Raw genomic sequence first — 15,330 nt, 5'->3', positions numbered from 1 at the left:
CCCACAACCTGCACCTACTGTAGGACATGTGTACTACTCTGACAAGTATTAGGGACAAGTCCCTACTCTGGCCAAACACAACCAACGTGTTAACCCTCTGGACTCCTTGGATGAGATTCAGACCAACCAATTTCTACTGAGGTCCTCTCTCATCCCAGCATCTTTGCTTGGGCCTTCCCTGCTCTAGGTTCCTACTTTAGGGGACCCCAATAAACCTATTATGATATCAATTACTTTTTATATTACTAAGGGGAATCCCAACCCAACACCCGTACACCTAGGGTAAACATGGGTGGGGCTTCAACTTCTCCTATCCATACTTAAGGTGGCCATACACGGGCCGATTGTAGCTGCCGATATTGGTCCCTTAGACCGATTCGGCAGCTTATAGGCCCATGTAGGGGATCGGGGACCGCATCGGCTCGTTGATGCGGTCCCCGATCCCCTACACGGGCCGATAAGCTGCCGATAAGCTGACTGCGCCCATCACCGTCATTATAATTCGATCGTTTGGCCCCAGGGCCACCTTTACACATCTCCTTATGTGGAACTAACAACAACAAGCAAAGGATAAACCCCCTACTACACACTGTTGTATCGCAAATAAATCAACAATAGGTATTTTTGTTTAATTATCTTCTGGCTGAAGATGTTATAGGACCAAATGTCCTATAAGATCAATAATTACAAATGAAATACCCCAATACCAACCATTGCGTATAGCGTATAATAAATCTAAACAGCATTAAGAAGGATGACCATGATCAGAATTAGATTTTAACACCATTTTCTTTTTGATTCCTAGAGTATCGGCGGTGGCCGTCAGCCTCCACATTACGTCTACGACCCGGCTATGTTCGCTTTCCGCTCCCTCAGCACCGTGAAGCCCATCAGCCCATTAGTCCCCATTGAAGAACCATCACGTGCCTACTAACGACGAATGACGTTCTAAACTCAGGACCGTAACAGACTGACCTGTCCGCCTTCAGCACAAAAAGAAAAAAAACAGCAACAAAAAAAACAAAACCTGCCGCTATGAAGCAATAAGGACTTTTCTGCAGACTCTTTTTTTTCTGTGTTTTTATCCCAATACCAGCACTTGGTATTTTGCTAAGAGAAAAAGGAAATAGTTCATGTAGAACCAAGAACGTGCATGCTTTTTTTATTGATGCCAAGGAAGCAGAAGAAGAAGGAGGAACGAGGGGATTCAGGTAGAAGAACAGAGGTCTCCTTAGGTAGAGCTTGGAAGAGGTTCTCCATCATATTGTAGTGGGAGGACATATTTTAGACCTAGTTCTACTTAGTTGGAGTATATATTTTTTCAACAACCAACTGAGATCAACAACGTAATGAAAACATATATTTGATGGTTCTCCTTGTTTGTAAGATGAGGGTCCACTTTTGAAGTAAGTGTTGGAAACTAAAGAGAGATGTATTTTTGAAGTTGTGGCTTCAGAGCAGGTCAATGTGCCTGGAGATGATCCATATGCTCCAGATGTACAGTGGCCAATGACTGGGTGACATTTTATTGTAAGTGTTATGAGTAGCTGCTTCTCCTCAGAGTTACTAAGTACTCCTAAATTGGAGAAACACTTTATTCTGACACTTAGAATAACACCATGCTTAGTAAAACTTATGATGCTCAGATAGATCAATGGGAAGGGATGTTGACTTTCCATTCTGGGGTTCTAGATCCCCAGTTCCTCCATGTGCCTTTTTAGAAACATCTTTCCGTTTTTTCAAGAGGAGTGTTCTAGACCATGCTAGAACTCGTTCCCTCTTTGTAAGAGTCTAGTCAAAAGAAAGACATCTACCATGATGCAATAAACTTGGCCTAGAACAGATGGAAATACCCAAATTATTATTACTTAGATTTTTCCCAAAAAGTATTAATTATTCTGTCTTGAGGTAAGATTGGATATGACATTTCTGCTTATTCAGCAACTTGTAGGTGTCGCCCTATGATATCTGCTTTGGATTCTTAGCTGATTAGTAGCCTCATGAAGGCCTCGTGGTCCGTCAACCATGGACTAGACTAGACTGCTGACTAGAAAGCCAAGCAACACGTGTTGAAGCAAGAGAGAGATAAGTATTGTAGCACGGGAGGTGTTTCTATAGTGTAGATTGGGAATAGGGGGTTATCTACATACACAAACCCTATTCTGCCATGAATAAATGCTCATTTAGGGGAGTGACAAAGCTGGGAGTAGGTGCTGGTCACTTTATACTTCCAACTTATTCTTCTTCAATGAAGCTTTATGGAACACCAACCACACATAATGCTTGGTTGGTTTCATAGTTAGAAAGCAAACAGATTCTTAGGTTCATCAAGGACCCGTGATACTGAGGAACAGACTTGATTTTCAAGCAGTAAGGAATTGGACTGGTCTTCCATCAGTTCATGCTCAGCAATGTATAAGAGATTTCATGTTTGGTCAGTGCCTTGCCTGAACAACTACTTTTGAAACCAAAGAGATAATTGAACCCAAAGTATGACCATGCCCTTAAAAGCACAATATCAGATACAAAGAGAACCTTAATACTACAGGCTTCTGTGTTTGTAAGTTGAGGATTAAACAGATTGCTGCTTCTGTGTTCCTTAATCCCATTGCTGAATAAGCAAGAGTGATCATACCAAAGTATTAAGGCTCTTCAAGATGCAGTTGTTGCCTTGTCCTACAACATATGCAAGCTACAATTCAAAAGAGCCTCGATTTTTGTAGTACTCAAGACCGGTTCCATTGTTAAGGCTTTTGAACTACTCAGGACCAGCCCCATTCTCAAGACTCTTGTAGTACCCAAGACCAGGTCTGTTCTCAAGACTCTTGTAGTACACAAGACCAGGTCTATTCTCAAGACTCTTGTAGTACTCAAGACCAGGTCTATTTTCAAGAGTCTTGTAGTACCCAAGACCAGGTCTGTTCTCAAGACTCTTGTAGTACCCAAGACCAGGTCTGTTCTCAAGACTCTTGTAGTACTCAAGACCAGGTCTCTTCTCAAGACTCTTGTAGTACTCAAGACCAGGTCTCTTCTCAAGACTCTTGTAGTACTCAAGACCAGGTCTATTCTCAAGACTCTTGTAGTACCCAAGACCAGGTCTATTCTCAAGACTCTTGTAGTACCCAAGACCAGGTCTGTTCTCAAGACTCTTGTAGTACCCAAGACCAGGTCTATTCTCAAGACTCTTGTAGTACTCAAGACCAGGTCTCTTCTCAAGACTTTTGTAGTACTCAAGACCAGGTCTCTTCTCAAGACTCTTGTAGTACTCAAGACCAGGTCTCTTTTCAAGACTCTTGTAGTACTCAAGACTAATGACTCATGACCACATCTTTTGTGCTATTGCGCTTGGTCTTGTCCAAGACCACAATATACACTGAAGAGACAATTCTCCGTCCCCCCCCAAAAAACTCTCTAATATCTTCAGATCTTAGTTCACTTATGAAGACAAGGTTCTTGTCTTTTTACCCTTTAATAAGTAAGCACATGGTCTTGCTAGGCCTCATTACCTACTTGTAATAGGTGGGCTTGACCCTAACCCCCCACCGTCCCGCATCATAATGGAAAAGTTTCATGTGAAAAAAAATCTGATCTTTTGAATGTATCGGATAGCTACAAAAAACTATTTTTATACACATATTTTTGTAATAGAGGAACATTATTTGTCTAAGAGCTACATCTTTTTTTTCTAGTATAACAGCGACTAAAGTGTAGATAACCACTTCTTTCTTCTATGCGAAAGGCTTCATTACGAGCTCCGTTGAGAGGCCTTCCGTCGCGTTCCTCACTTGCATTGTGCCTCTACGATAATTCAGAATAAAAAATAAACCAAGTGCCACTTATTAGGTCACATGTAGAGGGGAGGCCGCTTAGCTCTGTGTGTGACTTTGCTATTAAGGATATGAAAGTATGTGATCTTGGAGGATGAGTGCCGCCATCTTGTCAAGCAGAAAAGAAAGGTCTTGACAGTGAAGTTAGAAGAAGGTTGGTGGCATCAAGACTAAACATTGATGAACGGCGTCAACCAATGGTGCAAATGCCAATGTGACCATCATAGTTGGTATTATCTGCCCTCACAGGTTCTATTATACCCGGCTCCGTAGGGTTGTACTATAACTATGGCCCACAAGTTGCTCTGCTCAACTACAGGTGAACTCAGTGAGATGTACTTTTCCCATCGCATCTACCAAATAGTGCAAAATTCCATCTATATTATCACTTGTACAGAGGCACACGTGTGGCCCAATTGGCCACTGAAATCACTGACTGTATTTGTTTATTATGGGCTAAATGTGCCAATGCCTTCCCACCCCAGCCTGGGCAGCCCTGCATGGCTACATGCAAAATGCTAACTTGGACTTATGTGAATGCATTGGGGCAGATAGCAGCCGAGTGGGAATGCTTGGGGGCAGACAGAAGCCGAGTGGGAATGCAATGGGGCAGATAGAAACCGAGTGGGAATGCAATGGGGCAGATAGAAACCGAGTGGGAATGCAATGGGGCAGATAGAAGCCGAGTGGGAATGCAATGGGGCAGATAGAAGCCGAGTGGGAATGCAATGGGGCAGATAGGAGCCGAGTGGGAATGCAATGGGGCAGATACAAGCCGAGTGGGAATGCAATGGGGCAGATAGGAGCCGAGTGGGAATGCAATGGGGCAGATAGAAGCCGAGTGGGAATGCAATGGGGCAGATAGAAGACGAGTGGGAATGCATTGGGGCAGATGGCAGCCGAGTGGGAATGCATTGGGGCAGATAGAAGCCAAGTGGGAATGCATTGGGGCAGATGGCAGCCGAGTGGGAATGCATTGGGGCAGATGGCAGCCGAGTGGGAATGCAATGGGGCAGATAGAAGCCGAGTGGGAATGCAATGGGGCAGATGGCAGCCGAGTGGGAATGCACTGGGGCAGATAGAAGCCGAGTGGGAATGCAATGGGGCAGATAGAAGCCGAGTGGGAATGCAATGGGGCAGATGGCAGCCGAGTGGGAATGCACTGGGGCAGATGGCAGCCGAGTGGGAATGCATTGGGGCAGATAGAAGCCGAGTGGGAATGCAATGGGGCAGATGGCAGCCGAGTGGGAATGCACTGGGGCAGATGGCAGCCGAGTGGGAATGCATTGGGGCAGATGGCAGCCGAGTGGGAATGCATTGGGGCAGATGGCAGCCGAGTGGGAATGCATTGGGGCAGATGGCAGCCGAGTGGGAATGCATTGGGGCAGATGGCAATGGATAACGCTACAACCAGTGGCTGATTTAATGACACTGAAAGTTTACAGACTTTGTTGTAAGAACGACTGTGAGATCAGGTTAATAAATATGGTGTCTGTATTCTCCGGCTCTTGTTGTTTTTCCTGTATCCGTCGTCCTCTTCACCCCTGTAATGGCCTCGGTACCCCCATTGTTGTATTTATTTTTATATTCTCATTGGCTTTATCTGTTATATCTAACTATAAATCCCCCCCTAACGGGCCTTCAGGCTGGGCCCCCTTAGCCCATAACAAGGTTACAGATATATAGAAACATTGGGGTAACAGTCACCCCGCTATAGTTCCAGGGGTACCCAGGGCACAAATAAGCACTCACCCCAAATCCCCCCCTAACTGGCCTTCAGGCTGGGCCCCCTTAGCCCATAACAAGGTTACAGATATATAGAAACATTGGGGTAACAGTCACCCCGCTATAGTTCCAGGGGTACCCAGGGCACAAATAAGCACTCACCCCAAATCCCCCCCTAACTGGCCTTCAGGCTGGGCCCCCTTAGCCCATAACAAGGTTACAGATATATAGAAACATTGGGGTAACAGTCACCCCGCTATAGTTCCAGGGGTACCCAGGGCACAAATAAGCACTCACCCCAAATCCCCCCTAACTGGCCTTCAGGCTGGGCCCCCTTAGCCCATAACAAGGTTACAGATATATAGAAACATTGAGGTAACAGTCACCCCGCTATAGTTCCAGGGGTACCCAGGGCACAAATAAGCACTCACCCCAAATCCCCCCTAACTGGCCTTCAGGCTGGGCCCCCTTAGCCCATAACAAGGTTACAGATATATAGAAACATTGGGGTAACAGTCACCCCGCTATAGTTCCAGGGGTACCCAGGGCACAAATAAGCACTCACCCCAAATCCCCCCCTAACTGGCCTTCAGGCTGGGACCCCTTAGCCCATAACAAGGTTACAGATATATAGAAACATTGGGGTAACAGTCACCCCGCTATAGTTCCAGGGGTACCCAGGGCACAAATAAGCACTCACCCCAAATCCCCCCCTAACTGGCCTTCAGGCTGGGCCCCCTTAGCCCATAACAAGGTTACAGATATATAGAAACATTGGGGTAACAGTCACCCCGCTATAGTTCCAGGGGTACCCAGGGCACAAATAAGCACTCACCCCAAATCCCCCCTAACTGGCCTTCAGGCTGGGCCCCCTTAGCCCATAACAAGGTTACAGATATATAGAAACATTGGGGTAACAGTCACCCCGCTATAGTTCCAGGGGTACCCAGGGCACAAATAAGCACTCACCCCAAATCCCCCCTAACTGGCCTTCAGGCTGGGCCCCCTTAGCCCATAACAAGGTTACAGATATATAGAAACATTGGGGTAACAGTCACCCCGCTATAGTTCCAGGGGTACCCAGGGCACAAATAAGCACTCACCCCAAATCCCCCCCTAACTGGCCTTCAGGCTGGGCCCCCTTAGCCCATAACAAGGTTACAGATATATAGAAACATTGGGGTAACAGTCACCCCGCTATAGTTCCAGGGGTACTAGTAGCAGCTACTAAAACAGACAATGCAGATCATTTACTGATAATTGTCTCTGTGTGTTTAGCAGAGGCAATTCTCAGTATTGTCTATGACGGGGGATTTTCTGGCATTTAGTAGCCGTGAAAAAGTAGCTGCTTCTAGTAGCTCTGTGTGTCTTCACCCGTATTCACTTAATGCAAACCTAAAGCTCAGACTCGCTAGACCAGCGCTGGCCCTTTAAGTAGGCCCTTTGCCTGATTTGAGTTGTTACAGTCACGTATGAGCCAGTTCTGACTTTAAGTCAAGCAGGGATTCATGGGCGCTTACATAATCCCAGGGGCCGGCACTTACACAAACCTTCCCTGCTGGGCGCTGACATCACAGGGTGACATCACAGGGTTATGTGGGCGCCAAGCGAGCCAATCAAATCATTCCATGAAAATAAAGAAACGTTACATAATTCACCTGTTCTGGTGCATTACAATGAAGGAAACTCTGAGCTGCAGGTTTCAAATATCACTTTGTACCGAACCAACGGCTCGTGGGTCCCAACCTGCTGCTCTGGAACTACAGCTCTCTGCCCGGCATGCTGGGAGTTGTACAGGCCTGGCATTTATGATTTAGAGGCCGGATAATAAAAGGGCAATTAGCACCTGGAAATCATATTAGTAATTAGTTACCAACAAGGAAGATGGAAACACAGAAGGAACAAAGAAAATAACCAAGAAGATTGGCCACTTGTTACATGGGAGATAGAGACATGGCCGAGTGTGAGTGTGAGTGGGGAGAACAATGAGGCAGATGGACATAGTTGGAGTGTGAGTGGGGAGGAATTGGAGTGTGAGTGGAGACAGTGGGGAGTTTGAGCAGTTGGAGTGTGGGAACATGAGAGAGGCTGATGGATACAAATGAAGAGAGAGAGGAGATGGGAGGTACCACTGAGAGTGCTGGAGTGTGAGTGGAGAGTTTGGGGGAATAGAGGGTACCACTGAGAGTGCTGGAGTGTGAGTGGAGAGTTTGGGGGAATAGAGGGTACCGCTGAGAGTGCTGGAGTGTGAGTGGAGAGTTTGGGGGAATAGAGGGTACCGCTGAGAGTGCTGGAGTGTGAGTGGAGAGTTTGGGGAATAGAGGGTACCGCTGAGAGTGCTGGAGTGTGAGTGGAGAGTTTGGGGGAATAGAGGGTACCACTGAGAGTGCTGGAGTGTGAGTGGAGAGTTTGGGGGAATAGAGGGTACCGCTGAGAGTGCTGGAGTGTGAGTGGAGAGTTTGGGGGAATAGAGGGTACCACTGAGAGTGCTGGAGTGTGAGTGGAGAGTTTGGGGGAATAGAGGGTACCACTGAGAGTGCTGGAGTGTGAGTGGAGAGTTTGGGGGAATAGAGGGTACCGCTGAGAGTGCTGGAGTGTGAGTGGAGAGTTTGGGGGAATAGAGGGTACCACTGAGAGTGCTGGAGTGTGAGTGGAGAGTTTGGGGGAATAGAGGGTACCACTGAGAGTGCTGGAGTGTGAGTGGAGAGTTTGGGGGAATAGAGGGTACCGCTGAGAGTGCTGGAGTGTGAGTGGAGAGTTTGGGGGAATAGAGGGTACCACTGAGAGTGCTGGAGTGTGAGTGGAGACAGTTCAAGCAGAAAGGCTGGAGCCCATATCCCATAATAATGCCATATCCATAGGCCGTTACCCTGCCGCTCAGCATTCCCTCCCTGATCACATGGAGTTGGGCAGCGCCCCAGTACTTGGCCATCTTGGGGGTAACACCAGGCACAGCCCTGGGAGCCGCCTGTGAAATACCAACCCCACCCAGTACCCCCGCCGGGTAATCTCCCACCTCTCTGTTACCCCTGTCTCTGGTCTCTGGGATTATTACTCTGTGGGGTAAGAGAGAAGCAGTAAATGTACAAAGCCTTGAGGTTCCCGAGTGGGAGGGGGGGGGGGGGGGCGCAGCCTTGAAATGTTATGAAATCCCAGTCTCAGGCTCAGTGTCAGCAACCGACTGGCCCCCGGCCAACATCCACAGCTTCCCCGTGTCCCCGGCAGCCCTGCCAGCGTGAACTGCGGATAATAAGGAGAGAATTCTTCCCTGGGATTGGCTGTCAGCAGCGCGGCGAGAACCCGGCCTGATACATAGCAGAACTATAACTAGTCCTGATTCCATGGGATATTGCTCTTATGTACTATATATTCATACCTATCCTGCCATAGTTATATGGTATCTCTCTGTACAGGCTATGGGCAAACTTAGGGGGCTGTTCCTGCTGAATTGTGCTTAGTACAGGGGAATCCCTATGTGCCATAGTTTTATGGTATCTCTCTGTACAGGCTATGAGCAAACTTATGGGGCTGTTCCTGCTGAATTGTGCTTAGTACAGGGGAATCCCTATGTGCCATAGTTTTATGGTATCTCTCTGTACAGGCTATGGGCAAACTTAGGGGGCTGTTCCTGCTGAATTGTGCTTAGTACAGGGGAATCCCTATGTGCCATAGTTTTATGGTATCTCTCTGTACAGGCTATGAGCAAACTTAGGGGGCTGTTCCTGCTGAATTGCAAGTTTGCACTCACTTCTCCATTTTTTACGAACGTTTTGAAATAAATGTAATTTGCGACTTATGTGTAATTTGTTCTTGTTCTTTGAGCAATGAGAAGCCAAGTGCATCTGGGTGACAGTTACTGGAAGGAGCAGACTGTGAGGGAAACGCCGCCCTCTGCTGGAGAGACCTGGAACGCACACAGACGTGAGGGGAAAGGAAAACATCTTCAACTTACGCAAATCATGGTGATAATTTCCAAACTCATTTGCGCATTTCCTATTGGCAGACGGCACTTAGACTCCAGTCAGCTGACCGTTGCGCTTGGCATTTATTGGTCCCCGTAGCGTCTCAGTGGCTTGGGGGGCTGTAGCTTGGGGTTCATTTCCATCTGCCCCACCCCATGATTCCTGCTAGTGGGACGCAAGGAATATGATCAATGAATGCACTGTAGATGGGTAGTGAGTACAATGCCAGGAAGCCTTAGTGTTAGACATTAGAGGGTCAATTATCAAAACTGGGCAGTAACCCACGGCAACCAATCAGACTACTGCATTCATTGTTCTACCTGCAGCTGGCTGAAAAAAAGCCACTGATCGGTTGCTATGGGTTACTACTCACGGGCAGTGTTGATAAATGAGCCCCCCAGGATCAGTAAGTCCCAGACAGACCCATATATTCCATAGGTGCAGGGCCCAGTAGGTTATCAGAGGCTCCGCCCTTGCACCCAGCACCCTCAGACCTTTGCTCCATTCAGTTTGCAGAAACCTCGCCTGCCCTTCCTTGTCCTTAGTGAGTCAACACCAGATATAGAATCATATACATCACGCGGCAAATCCCGGCTAAAGGGCAAATACTACCACCCTACCTATCATCAAGGTGCAGAGACCTCAGGGAACCTACCTCAGATGACCTACCCCAGGTAAAGGTGCAACCGGGGCAAAGTGAATGTACTGATACTGTACATACTGGAACAACGGGAAATGGCAACAATATTCAGTATTTACCAAGTGTGACATAGTTAGTACATTGCCTCACATGACCCAGCTAAAAGCACCCAAAGAACGTAAACAAAGTCCTAGCCAAGGTTATGGAGGGACCTTCCCCGCCGGGGTTAGGATGGAAAATACTGGTTCAAGCACCAACAACATATTATACATAACACATGAGGTGGCTTTAGTAAATATTATATCAGGGCATATTGTAAGAATGGAGCTTTGTATCAGTGTTGCCCAACCTGCCGACCTTCAGCCGCTCTTAAATATGGAAGGAAGAACATCTGAGCTTCAACCATTAGTGGGGCACTTTGGAGTGAAGACTTGTTGGACCTCATATATCTAAGGGGTTCATCATGAAGATAAACATGGCCTTCTATCATCAGAACCTCTCTGGTTCTCTGGCACCTCTCTGATATTTGAGGCCCAGGTGGTCTTTCTACCATGACTCCCCCATGGTGCCCCTCTAATGGCTGATGCTTATACATTCCTCCCTTCAAGGTTCCCCTCTGACCTTGCAAAGTCCCCTTTTACTCTACTCTTAAACCAACGATGCCACCGGTTCTCTAGGTAGCCTCTATATTATTCCCCCTATGGCTCCCCTCTGATGGTAGAGACCCATTTGTTCTTCACACCCCTCAGTTTGTTGAGGCCCAGGAGTTATTTCCTCCAAGGTGCTTGAGATGCTTGAGACATAGCGATTCTTCCCTACAAGGCTCCTCTCTGATGGTGGAGACCCAAACATTCTTCCTTTCAAGGCGCCTTTTTGATTCTGCCCCACTGGCGGTTGAGGCCCAAGAAGACCCTTCGCTTAAACCAACAATGCCACCGGTTCTCTAGGTAGCCTCAGTATTATTCCCCCTCTGACTCCCCTCTGTTGGTAGAGACCCATTTGTTCTTCTCACCCCTCAGATTGTTGAGGCCCAGGAGTAATTTCCTCCAAGGTGCACCCTTGAGATGCTTGAGACGTAGTAATTCTTCCCTACAAGGCTCCTCTCTGATGGTAGAGGCCCAAACATTCTTCCTTTTTGATTCTGCCCCACTGGTGGTTAAGGCCCAAGATGACCATACTCTTAAACCAACGATGCCACCGGTTCTCTAGGTAGCCTCCATATTATTCCCCCTATGACTCCCCTCTGATGGTAGAGACCCATTTGTTCTTCAAACCTCTCAGATTGTTGAGGCCCAGGAGTAATTTCCTCCAAGGTGCACCCTTGAGATGCTTGAGACGTAGTGATTCTTCCCTACAAGGCTCCTCTCTGATGGTGGAGACCTAAACATTCTTCCTTTTTGATTCTGCCCCACTGGTGGTTGAGGCCCAAGATGACCCTACTCTGGAACCAACTACGTCCCTTATTTTGAAAAGTTTTCTTGAGCCAAAATGTAAACAGGTTGTCCACCTTCAAATTAACTTTTAGCAAGATGTAGACAATGATATTCTGAGACAATTTGCAATTGGTCTTCATTTTCTATTATTTGTGGTTTTTTAGTTTTTCCAGTTTTAAATTTCAGCAGCTATCTGGTTGCTAGGGTCTTGTTTACCTTAGCAACCAGGCAGTGGTTTGAATGACAGACCAGAATATAAATGGGAGAGGGGCTGAATAGAAAGATAAGGAATAAAAAGTAACAATAACAATAAAACTGGAGCCTCACGGAGCAATAGGGTTTGGCTGCCGGGGTCAGTGACCCCCATTTGAAAGCTGCAAAGAGGCAGAAGATGAAGGCAAATAATTTGAAAACTTTAAAAAATTAATAAAGAAGACCAATTGCAAAGCTGCTAGGAATAGGGTATTCTATAACATATTGAAAGTTAACTTCATGGGGGGGAGGTTTTCTCCTTTGCGGTGGGCGAGTAACTAACACACAACAGCCCCAGTCACACCCCGGGGGGGGGGTGGGGGTACAAGGGACCCAACCGATGGCAACAGAAACCCCAAATTTTCAATTCAATTTCTAACAGCTGCTAAAGGTCCGGTTTTATTACCCCCCCCCCACCCCCTTTGATTGTATCTAACTACTACTCCCTTCCTGTGGGAGAATCAACATCTGGAGGTGCTTATGGGTTTCCTGAGCGGCCAGACTATCAGATCCGAGCTATTTCGGCGCAGGGAGGGCAATCGCTTGGTGACAGGCTCGAAATATTCACCGATATTGTTTCCATCACATCACTCGGCAACCCAATAAAAGGCAAAGCAGGAACAAAACACCCAAAGTGAAGATAAAAGCATTGAATTCTGTGCTGGGGTGCAGCTGGCGTATGGAGTGCAGCAGCCTCGAGGGTTTGCAACTTTGCTGGAAAGCGCTGCTGTTGGGGCGTAAAGCTGTATGTTTGGGGGTCAGTTGTCCCCTAATCCGTGGTGCTGGGGGGGGGGCACAGACATACAGCGAATTTAGCGAAATATTTCATATTCTGCACAGCGAGTGAATTCCTGCCCCCCTGTTGTGACTCTCACTGCACTGTGGGAAAGCTGAGAGCCGGGATATTATTGTTATTGGACCTTAACGCTGCGCAATTCAGCAGAAACCTAGGGTGGTCCATGGGTTTGTGGCCTGACAGATTTCTGCATTTTACTTGCCCTTTAATAGATTGTGGTTTGGAGAATTACATGTGGTTTTAGACTGACTTAGTGTCGGGTTAAGGGTTCATGGCGGGATTAAAGCATCGGCTGGATGGATATTACCCACCTATCAGATTTACCTTCCTATATATCCCATATTCCGAATAGCCTGGGGATAGCAGGTATAGTAGGGAGAGATGGTGCCTATAGTAGCAGTGGGGGGATAATAGCCTCTGGGAAGGGACTGGGGCTGTGGGATAGCAGGTATAGTAGGGAGAGATGGTGCCTATAGTAGCAGTGGGGGGATAATAGCCTCTGGGAAGGGACTGGGGCTGTGGGATAGCAGGTATAGTAGGGAGAGATGGTGCCTATAGTAGCAGTGGGGGGATAATAGCCTCTGGGAAGGGACTGGGGCTGTGGGATAGCAGGTATAGTAGGGAGAGATGGTGCCTATAGTAACAGTGGGGGGGATAATAGCCTCTGGGAAGGGACTGGGGCTGTGGGATAGCAGGTATAGTAGGGAGAGATGGTGCCTATAGTAGCAGTGGGGGGATAATAGCCTCTGGGAAGGGACTGGGGCTGTGGGATAGCAGGTATAGTAGGGAGAGATGGTGCCTATAGTAGCAGTGGGGGATAATAGCCTCTGGGAAGGGACTGGGGCTGTGGGATAGCAGGTATAGTAGGGAGAGATGGTGCCTATAGTAGCAGTGGGGGGGATAATAGCCTCTGGGAAGGGACTGGGGCTGTGGGATAGCAGGTATAGTAGGGAGAGATGGTGCCTATAGTAGCTATGGGGGGATAATAGCCTCTGGGAAGGGACTGGGGCTGTGGGATAGCAGGTATAGTAGGGAGAGATGGTGCCTATAGTAGCAGTGGGGGGATAATTGCCTCTGGGAAGGGACTGGGGCTGTGGGATAGCAGGTATAGTAGGGAGAGATGGTGCCTATAGTAGCTATGGGGGGATAATAGCCTCTGGGAAGGGACTGGGGCTGTGGGATAGCAGGTATAGTAGGGAGAGATGGTGCCTATAGTAGCAGTGGGGGGATAATAGCCTCTGGGAAGGGACTGGGGCTGTGGGATAGCAGGTATAGTAGGGAGAGATGGTGCCTATAGTAGCAGCGGGGGGATAATAGCCTCTGGGAAGGGACTGGGGCTGTGGGATAGCAGGTATAGTAGGGAGAGATGGTGCCTATAGTAGCAGTGGGGTGATAATAGCCTCTGGGAAGGGACTGGGGCTGTGGGATAGCAGGTATAGTAGGGAGAGATGGTGCCTATAGTAGCAGTGGGGGGATAATAGCCTCTGGGAAGGGACTGGGGCTGTGGGATAGCAGGTATAGTAGGGAGAGATGGCGCCTATAGTAGCAGTGGGGGATAATAGCAGGAACAGCCCCCTAAGTTTGCTCATAGCCTGTACAGAGAGATACCATAAAACTAATGCACATAGGGATTCCCCTGTACTAAGCACAATTCAGCAGGAACAGCCCCCTAAGTTTGCTCATAGCCTGTACAGAGAGATACCATAAAACTATGGCACATAGGGATTCCCCTGTACTAAGCACAATTCAGCAGGAACAGCCCCCTAAGTTTGCTGGTGGTTGGATTCACATCCATTAATATTCACAACCCTTTAAACACTTGCTCCCCATTATTTGGGCGTCTCTGAATACACATGGATCCTCCCCCTGCGCTGCAGTATATGGGTATATATATATATATACAGCTTGGTGCATTAGTGCTGAACTCCACGTCTCTCCCCTGTACAAGCCAGTAAGTATTTCCAGCTGGGCCGGGGGAGAGGAGGACAGAGAGGCAGCTGTAAATTCTTATTATTCTTATTAGATTTTCATTTATTCAACTCGAGTTTCCAGGATTCTTCTCTCTTGGCCGGAATTCTTCAATTCTAAGAAAAAGAAATAATTTTAACATCAAGAGATAATGAGCCGAATAAGCAGGAAAACTAATCAATTTCTACTTGTTCTGCGCCGGAGATTCCACTGGGAACTGGTAATCCTCTCTGAGATACTCACTACTCACTGTAACAGCGGCACCCCCTGCGCCAGGGATTGGCTGTAATGGAAAGTAATGTTATACAGGGAACTCTGAGTATTATAAGGGATAATGTACCCCCTACTGTAAATGATAAGGATATTAGCAGTCACTGAGGGGTTCTGTGCCCCCCATATAAAGGCACAAGGCTGCAGGCTGAGTTATACAGGGAACTCTGAGTATCACTCATGTATTATAAGGGATAATGTACCCCCTACTGTAAATGATAAGGATATTAGCAGTCACTGAGGGGTTCTGTGCCCCCCATATAAAGGCACAAGGCTGCAGGCTGAGTTATACAGGGAACCTCTGAGTATCACTCATGTATTATAAGGGATAATGTACCCCCTACTGTAAATGATAAGGATATTAGCAGTCACTGAGGGGTTCTGTGCCCATATAAAGGCACAAGGCTGCAGGCTGAGTTATACAGGGAACTCTGAGTATCACTCGTGTATTATAAGG

General features: G+C 47.5%; 1 protein-coding gene across 3 annotated transcripts in view; it reads left to right on the top strand.

Moving 5' to 3' along the window:
* The window catches only part of MGC86483 (uncharacterized protein), a 54,319-nt gene extending 48,995 nt beyond the window's left edge, over positions 1-5,324 (top strand). The window contains exons 5-6 of one of the 3 annotated variants that reach the window (XR_004222622.1): positions 806-2,808; positions 2,845-5,324. Coding sequence is in view for 2 of the 3 variants with exons in the window: in XM_031901503.1 (XP_031757363.1) it covers positions 806-934 (129 nt within the window). In the remaining variant the exon portion in view is untranslated. 3 annotated transcript variants of the gene reach the window in all.
* The last annotated feature ends 10,006 nt before the right edge of the window (positions 5,325-15,330 follow it).

The sequence above is a fragment of the Xenopus tropicalis genome, chromosome 5 (assembly GCF_000004195.4).
Source record: "Xenopus tropicalis strain Nigerian chromosome 5, UCB_Xtro_10.0, whole genome shotgun sequence".
Taxonomy (NCBI): domain Eukaryota; kingdom Metazoa; phylum Chordata; class Amphibia; order Anura; family Pipidae; genus Xenopus; species Xenopus tropicalis.
The sequence above is the reverse complement of the archived record's forward strand: the minus strand, read 5'-3'. Positions and strand labels throughout refer to the sequence as shown.